Source organism: Phragmites australis, chromosome 10 (genome assembly GCF_958298935.1).
Source record: "Phragmites australis chromosome 10, lpPhrAust1.1, whole genome shotgun sequence".
Taxonomy (NCBI): Eukaryota; Viridiplantae; Streptophyta; class Magnoliopsida; order Poales; family Poaceae; genus Phragmites; species Phragmites australis.
In genome coordinates, this window is record NC_084930.1 from 34267071 (window position 1) to 34275990 (window position 8920).

The 8920-nt window shown below is 51.8% G+C and overlaps 2 protein-coding genes across 2 annotated transcripts; both read left to right on the forward strand.

Annotated features, from left to right (window-relative positions):
* LOC133930960 (gibberellin 2-beta-dioxygenase 5-like) lies at positions 1-1571 on the forward strand. Its single transcript, XM_062377748.1, has one exon. The coding sequence runs from the start codon at positions 346-348 to the stop codon at positions 1354-1356; it is 1011 nt and encodes a 336-aa protein (XP_062233732.1). The 5' UTR covers positions 1-345; the 3' UTR covers positions 1357-1571.
* A 131-nt stretch (positions 1572-1702) lies between these two features.
* On the forward strand, positions 1703-4825 carry LOC133930959 (probable receptor-like protein kinase At2g21480). The gene has a single exon (XM_062377747.1). The coding sequence runs from the start codon at positions 1973-1975 to the stop codon at positions 4514-4516; it is 2544 nt and encodes an 847-aa protein (XP_062233731.1). The 5' UTR covers positions 1703-1972; the 3' UTR covers positions 4517-4825.
* The last annotated feature ends 4095 nt before the right edge of the window (positions 4826-8920 follow it).

Sequence of the window (8920 nt, forward strand, 5' to 3'; positions counted from 1 at the left end):
TTATTCTTTACACCGACAGACCTGATCGTGATTCGACCCATCTGGGCACCAAATTTGCACTCGTTTTCTTTCAAGATTTGTATCTCGTCTTGATAGAGAGAATCATATGAAGGTTGGGCACATGATCCTTGTCTTCACTCGCCCATGACCAACTAGTCCACGAGAAGAGAGAGAGGGAGACTGCATCATCAGCCAGCAGGTGACGTGAATCAGATCCTCCTCACTCAACTGAGCTTCCGTATTTCCTCTCCTCTCCATCGATCCCCTCGCGACTCCTGAGGTGCAGCTCAGTTTCAGCTTGCCTGGGACCAGAGGAGATAGCCAGGCAGAGAGAGCGGGGGATCGATGGAGATGGCGGAGGAATCACCGGCGACGACGACGCCCATGGCGGATCCGTCGTGTCCGCCGTTCCCTCTTCTCGAGGAGGAGGGACAGCACGAGCACGAGCAGCGGGAGGAGCAGGAACTGCCGCATGGAGGAGAGCTGGAGCTCCCTACGGTGGACCTGGAGGCGCCGGGGGAGGCGCTGGAGGCGGCGTGCCTGCGGCTGGGCGTCTTCCGCCTCGCCAACCACGGCGTCCCCGCGGGCCTCTCCGCGCGCCTCTTCGCGCTGGCACGCGACCTAACGGGCCGCACGCCGTTCGAGGACAAGCAGGCCCAGCCCGGCTACTTCTGGGGCACGCCGGCGCTCTCGCTCCGCGTCAGGGACGTCAACTGGGTCGAAGGGTACCACGTCGCCTTGGGCCAGCCGCGGCCCATCGCTGTCGGGCCCTCCTCCTCCGCTCCCGCGCTCGGGGACCTCGCGAGCGAGTACGGCCATCACATGGCGCGCGTGGCGCGGAAGCTGTTCGACGCCCTCGCGGCCGCGCTGGGACTCGACGCCTACCAGACAGCGTCCTACCTCGCCGAGCACGATGGCACCCTGCGGGTGTACCGCTACCCGCCCTGCCCTTCCTCCGGCCACCTCGGGATGGAGGCCCACACCGACAGCTCTGTCCTCTCCATCATCAACCAGGACCTCGTCGGCGGCCTGCAGGTGCTCCACGAGGGAGCGTGGCGCGACGTCGCGCCGGCGTCCCCCGGCGGCGGTGGCGACACGCTCGTGGTCAACCTGGGCGACATGGCGCAGGCGATGAGCGGCGACGTGTACCGGAGCGTTCGGCACAGGGTGGCGGCGAGCCGGGCCAAGGAGAGGCTCTCGCTCTGCTACTTCGCCTTCCCGCGAGACAACGCCGTCATTAGCTGCTACAGCAGCAGGTACAGGCCCTTCACCTACGGCGAGTTCCGGGAGCAGGTGCAAGCCGACATTAAGGCCACCGGCTCCAAGGTCGGCCTCGAACGCTTCCTTCGCCATTAATTCGATTTGATCAAGGTGCTCTACGTTTGAGTTGGCTCTGCACTTCACTCGAGTTCATGCTCATCATCTCCTTTGGAGTTGATGCTCTAGAACAGTTTGAGTTAGCTCTGATTGTCGACGAGTGTTTTTAGGGCAAATTACATTGGAAATGTGATAATGCTAGATAATTTTCAAAGTTGCAAATCACTTGATGGAAATTGAAAATAAAAGATCTCTCATGATTCCAAGTCCAAGAATAGCCAGCGCTGTCCTCGTTGCAGCTAGCCAGCAGAGCGTGTGCGGCCGGCGGAGCGCACGGCTCGGTGTTTGACCCGGTCCGCGGCCTCTGCCCACCACTCCAAACATAGCGCGGCTTGCTTAAACTTGGCACGCCGCCCGCCGGCCACCATAACCCGCCATTTCTACCCCTGGCCCTCCCTCTCCTCCGATTGGCCCCACCAAACAGGGAGAGAGAGAGGGTGAGAGGGCCCGGCAAATAATTCCTCCCTGTAACTGGATCGAACCAGAGTGCTAGCTCAGCCAGCGTTCCGGCCACCCGGTGGTGCTGCACGTCGTCGTCGTCGGGGTGGTGGTCGCTACATGCACGTGCTAGTGCTGGTTGCGTAACACAGCCACGATGCGCCGCGGGACGCTCCCGCTGGCGCTGCTGGCCGCGCTGGCGACGCTGACGGCCGTGGCGGGGCAGGGGCGGCCAGTCACCGACAGCGGCGCCCAGACGCCGCCCACGCCGTCCACCTTCACCCCCAAGGACAGCTTCCTCATCGACTGCGGCGGGACGGCGCCCGTGAACACCACCGATGGCAAGGCGTACAAGACGGACGCGCAGTCCAACCATTTGCTCTCGGCCAAGGACGCCATCCGGGTCGCCGACGACAAGGCCGACATGCCCTCGCCGGTGTACCTCACCGCGCGGGTCTTCAAGGAGGAGGCCGTCTACAGCTTCCCGCTCACCGTGCCAGGGTGGCACTTCATCCGGCTCTACCTCTTCCCGCTCAAGGGCGGCGACGTCGACCTCGCGTCCGCGACCTTCAGCGTGTCCACGGACGTCAACGTCCTGCTCCACAGCTTCACCGCCGAGCCCAAGCCGGTGATGAAGGAGTTCCTCGTCAACGCCACCGAGAACCACCTTGCCATCAAGTTCCAACCGCTCAAGGGCTCGGCCGCCTTCATCAACGCCATCGAGGTGGTGAACGCCCCAGACGAGATCATCACCGACACGGCCTTGGGGATCGCGCCGGTGGGCCCGACCGGCGGGCTCTCGGAGGCGGCGTACCAGGTCGTGTACCGGCTCAACGTGGGCGGCCCGGCCATCGGCCCCGCGAACGACACGCTCGGCCGGCAGTGGGACGTGGACACGCCGTACGTGCAGGCCAAGGAAACGGTGAAGGACGTGTCCGTGCCGTCGAGCGCCATCAAGTACCCCGACGGGACGTCGAGGCTCGTCGCGCCGACGCTGGTGTACGCAAGCGCCGCCAAGATGGCCGACGCGGACGTCGGGAGCCCCAACTTCAACGTGTCGTGGAAGCTCGACGTCGACCCGTCGTTCGGCTACTTCGTCCGCCTCTTCTTCGCCGACATCGTCAGCAAGTCCATGAACGACCTCTACTTCAACGTCTTCATCAACGGGCGCAAGGCCATCTCCGGCCTCGACCTGTCCACGGTCACCGGCGAGCTCGCGGCGCCATACTACAAGGACTTCGTGGTCAACTCGTCCGTCGCCACGGACAAGCTCAGCATCCAAGTCGGGCCCATGGGTGAGGACACCGGCCGCGTCGACGCGCTGCTCAACGGCATCGAGGTGCTCAAGATGAGCAACTCGGTGGGCAGCCTGGACGGCGAGTTCGGCGTGGACGGCAAGAAGGCCGACGACGGAACCGGCAGCCGCAAGGCCGTGGCGGCCGTCGGGTTCGCCATGATGTTCGGCGCGTTCGCGGGCCTCGGCGCGATGGTGGTGAAGTGGTACAAGCGGCCTCAGGACTGGGAGCGACGCAACAGCTTCTCGTCGTGGCTGCTGCCGATCCACACGGGGCAGTCGTTCACCACCAGCAAGGGCTCCGGTTACGGGTCCCACAGGAGCGGCAACACCTTCTCGTCGACGATGGGGCTGGGGCGGTTCTTCTCGTTCGCGGAGATCCAGGCGGCGACCCAGAACTTCGACGAGAAGGCCATCATCGGCGTGGGCGGGTTCGGCAACGTGTACGTCGGCGAGATCGACGACGGCACGAAGGTGGCGGTGAAGCGCGGGAGCGCGGAGTCGGAGCAGGGCATCAACGAGTTCAACACGGAGATCCAGATGCTGTCCAAGCTGCGGCACCGGCACCTGGTGTCCCTCATCGGCTACTGCGACGAGAACTCGGAGATGATCCTGGTGTACGAGTACATGCACAACGGGGTGTTCCGCGACCACATCTACGGCAAGGACGTGCCGCCGCTGTCGTGGAAGCAGCGGCTGGAGATCTGCATCGGCGCCGCGCGCGGGCTGCACTACCTCCACACCGGCACGGCGCAGGGCATCATCCACCGCGACGTGAAGACCACCAACATCCTGCTGGACGACAACTTCGTGGCCAAGGTCTCCGACTTCGGGCTGTCCAAGGACGGGCCCGGCATGAACCAGCTGCACGTGAGCACCGCCGTGAAGGGCAGCTTCGGGTACCTGGACCCGGAGTACTTCCGGTGCCAGCAGCTGACGGACAAGTCGGACGTCTACTCATTCGGCGTGGTGCTGCTGGAGGCGCTGTGCGCGCGGCCGCCCATCGACCCGCAGCTGCCGCGCGAGCAGGTGAGCCTCGCCGAGTGGGGCATGCAGTGGAAGCGCAAGGGCCTCATCGAGAAGATCATGGACCCGAAGCTCGCCGGCACCGTGAATCAGGACTCGCTCAACAAGTTCGCCGAGACCGCCGAGAAGTGCCTCGCCGAGTTCGGCAGCGACCGCATCTCCATGGGCGACGTGCTGTGGAACCTCGAGTACGCGCTCCAGATGCAGGATGCCAACCCGCCCGAGGGCGCCGAGCAGGCCGGCGATCAGCAGGACTCCGCCGACGGCTCCGTCGCCACCGTCTCAACGGAGAGCAGCTCTGGCGCCACCTCCGTGCCCGACACTTCCACCGCCGCCGCTGGCGAGCTCTTTCAGCAGCTCGCCGACATGAAGGGGAGGTGATCCATCGATCAAACACAGTTGACCAGCACTCAGCACCGCCTTCTGCATGCACGCATTGATGCTGCACGCACGGTGAAAAAGAAAAGGAAATTAAAAAACAAAACAAAAAGAGACTGACGATTATATGCACGTGTGCGTGTATCGCCTCTACATTGCTGTCGCATTGGTCGCAAGCAACAACTAGTACTGAAAAATCGATTCTTTCGATCTGTCTAAGACGAGGGGTGTGAACTGGCGATGGCGAGGAACCTGATTCAGAAATTTCCGACTAATATACGCCTTAATGTATTCAATTCGATCGTGGTGTTATTTCTGTCCTGATTTGCATTTTGGTAGCTGCAATTTCCTTTTTTTGGTCGAAGTTGTACATGATCAGAAATCATATACCAATGGGTCGACATATTCAGTGCCGTGAAGTTCCATTTAGACTAGAGCCCAGCTTTATTTGATTTACTTAAGTTTGTTCGAAAAAGAAATCGCCAAACAACTATGGCGACCAGGGTTCAAAAAACCGTCGGTAACCGCTCAAAAATCGCGGTTACCGACCTTCCCGGTCCGGTCCGGTTTCAAAAACCGCTCGGTAACCGAAATTTGAATTAAAAAATTTGAAAAATTAAAAAAAATTCAAAAACATTCAAAAAAATCTTAAAAAAAACTAGACATAATTCTAAGAACTTCTGTGAAAAAAAATTTCAAAACTAATGTCGTTTGCATCATATTCTATAGGGAGAAAGTTTGAAAAAAAATGAAAAAAAAAATTGAAGCGTGCGGCTCAATTATTAACTCACGTTAAGGAAAAGTGTAACATGCAAACACATATTTTTTTGTATAAAACGTATTTTAAGAGAATCTTTAAAATTGATTTCACTTTATTTAGAGTTTTATTAAATTCTCTATGATTTTTACAAAGTTCACAAGCATAAAGTGAATATGTTAAGAAACATCACTGTAATTAATTTTTTCATGTCTACTATTATTTTTTCTACGTAAATCATAATATAAATAAGCTAATGAAAGTGGTTTCACTAATTTTTAAGGTGTGATGGGTCAGTTATGAATTAATCTAGTCGCAACACATTTACACAATCATGCATGTTACAATAACTAATTAATGAGTTCATATATTTTTAAAAAATATAGGATCATGTAAGAAGACTAACAAAATTAGTTTCATGATTTTTGGATTAGCAAAGAGTAAACTATGCATTTACCTTGGTTTAACAAATAAAATTTCTCACAGAAAATTTTGAACTTTTTTATGAGTATAAATACTTTTATCATGTAGATCATGTTACAAGGAAGCCAACAAAATTTGTTTCATTTGATTTGAAGCTCGGATGAATTAGTTATTGATTTTACAAGATTGAACCCTTTTTTAGGTTTTTTGTTGAATTGCGCTGAAATTCGATAAAACCGCTCGATAAATCGAGAAAACCGAGCGGTTACCGACCCAAACCGCTCGGTAACCGACCGAATCAAAAATGTGAGAAAATCGCTCGGTAACCGACCCAAACCGATCGGTTACCGAGAGGGCAAAAACATGATTTTTTTCGTAAAAATTTAAAATTTGTCAAATGAATTTTCTCCGATTTTTTTTGAATTTTTGACCGATAACCGCGGTTATCGCGCATTTTCGGTTACCGCTCGAGCTCCGGTCGGTAAATGGAACCCTGATGGCGACTCGATAAAGAAGGAGATGAGCAAACAACTTCGAGTCGATCCTAGGACTCCGACCCAAGTGAAGGTTGCAGTAAACTTCCGATTCAGTTGAGAATTAATCATGGATAATTTTTATCGGAAGCTGAATTCGTTCGACCCTTCATGTCTGCATATATTACTGTGTGTTAAATTTTGAGATGGTCAGTGTAGTTGAGATGTCTGCATATATCACGAGAATAATCTGATTTGCTTCTCGTGGATGATTAGCTAATGACTAGTATCCGCGTCACGTATGCTTCGTTGCGAAGGATGTATCTTTTACACGAGCAAACGGCAAACTTACACGCAAATCGGGGGTGCCTTGGCTTGACTATCAATGGGCAACTGGAAAAGGTACTACGGGCCATCTCATTCTTTCTTGACCTACACCATGTTAATCAATCAAAAAATTTAAGATGAAATTCAGATATTGATTACGCACTAAGAAATAGATGGTATCGGCAGCGCTATTCATTATTATCACTCCCGGCCTAATTATCACTCCCACCAAGGAACAGCTTCATTATTATCACTCCCGGCCTAATTACAGAATAAAACATCACATTCTTCTGAATCTTGCGAGTGGATGTAAAGCAAGTGTAAATTCAGTAGTCTATCAAATAGTTTATAACTCTAAAATGAGAAATGGAGAATTCAGATGTCATCCAACAGAACACTGAAAATTAAACCAATAACACACCATAAAAAGATATACTGGGGAAATACCTGTTCAATGAGAAATATTACAAACCTGATCAGTTGGCTCTCAGTCTTTGAATATACTGTATCAAACATTTTTTCTTCGGCGTTGCTAGCCAACAACCACAACCAAAGTTACCCCTTTTTAGGATCGTGAATCATCTAAGGCAATCACTCGTGTTTCGTATAATTGTTCGAGCAAAATGCAACGAGAAGTTCAAAATTGTTCAGCCGATAAAGCGAGGTCGTTTACAAATTGGAGTTAACATCTACAAGTTTCATTCGCCTGGTGTTCCACGTAATTCCTTCTGTCCCAACTGACAACTCTGAGTTGCAGATTCCTAAGGTGGTGCTGGACAAGAGGCTGTTAAATCGAGGAGATGCAACGATCTTTCAAGCGCTTATCCAGTAGTCAGGGGGGCGACCTAGGAGGATGCTCTATTTACAGAGGTGGTGAGATGAGATGGTTTCGCAAGCCACCTCTTAGCTGGACAACTCAAAAGGAGTATGCGTCTTTTTAATAAAAAAAGGAGTATGCGCCTTTTTAATGAAAAAAAAGAGAATGCTCTATTTGCGTCTGCCTATACTAATTTCGTTCTTCTCCATACTACCTCAATCCCCAAATCCTTTATGTTACTTGTAAAGCTATCCAAATAAACCGACACGTGACCTGATATTGTTGGCACAACTTAAACACGATATAGCCGGAGAGCTAGGTGAGCCATGCCCGGACCGACGCCTCGGCATGGCTCGGCTCGACTCGGGCACACCCTGTCCCGTCGCGCCTTCACACCCTACCGCCCGACACGACATGATCTCTCATGGGTCACGTCTTGAACCGAGCTTTCGACACGTGGGCCGTACCGTGCCTAGCGGGGTCATGCCGAGTCGATCCGTTGGATCAATTAAACATGTTTGGTTACTTGGTCCCTAACAATAAGCAGCAATGATCACTAAATGGAGCCTTACAATAGCCCAGCAACCTAGCAGAAATCAATGCAAACTAGTCAAACTCAAACAGCCTGTTTGGTCCCCACTTCTTCTACAAGAAGCAAAAGGAAGCTCTAAAGCATTGAAGAATCAAACGTGCTGTGTGCAGATGATTGTGTGCACGGAGCAAACTGGAAAACCTCTTCCTTGACGAACAGTAGAAAAGAAAATGGCGCACACCGATCTCTATACCCACTCACTAATCAGAGGTCACATACAAGTGGGCCTAAAAGCTGTATGACCCCATCCGTCAGTAACCACTGGCAGATGTGAGATGTGTGCAGCAATTTTTATTCGGAAAAGCCACTTCCATTTTGTTCACTAACGGTGGCACCCCGCCCAGCAGAATGGGTCACTTACACTGAGGGCCCACGAAACGATTTCCACCCACATCACGCCACTCGTGTACACTCATTGAGATCCTCCAAAATCAGACTCGTTTTGATTATGATGTCCTGGTGTTAAATCGTTTGTCATATGTTCATACAATGTAAGCTCAAGTTTATGTTAAATTTAGACGTGCGACGCAAATGGGACAAGCACCTTGGTCCAAATTTCGGCATTGAATGCAAAGTTAGAGATTGTTTAGAATGAAAGATTTTTGGAGGAATTTTGTAGGATTTGAATACTATATCATCTTTTTCTTATATGACACTTTAGTGCAAAGAATTGGGTATAGTAGAATCCTATAAAATTTATATGGAATGCCTCGATTGATAGGATTTTTTGAAGAAATCTAACATGAGCTTCAATCTTATGGAAAGTTTCCTTTGTGTTGTAATCGCTCATCAAATTCCTAGGTTTTCATGCAGTCCATTCAGATACCATTCTGCACTACGTGTTTTTTCCATTCCAAAGAATTCAAGAAGCTAGACAACTCCAATATTTGTTTTTTCTATTTCTATGTTTTGACAATCCTGCTTTGCTCTGCTTTGCAAAGGAGGTCTAAACACTATTTTGATCATAAATTTGGAAACAGAGATTCAGCTCTACGTCAGCTTTTAATATTGTAGGTTA

Excerpts from the sequence above, each read along its gene's own strand:
- LOC133930960 (XM_062377748.1), top strand. The coding sequence starts at position 346 with ATGGAGATGGCGGAGGAATCACCGGCGACGACGACGCCCATGGCGGAT.
- LOC133930959 (XM_062377747.1), top strand. The coding sequence starts at position 1,973 with ATGCGCCGCGGGACGCTCCCGCTGGCGCTGCTGGCCGCGCTGGCGACG.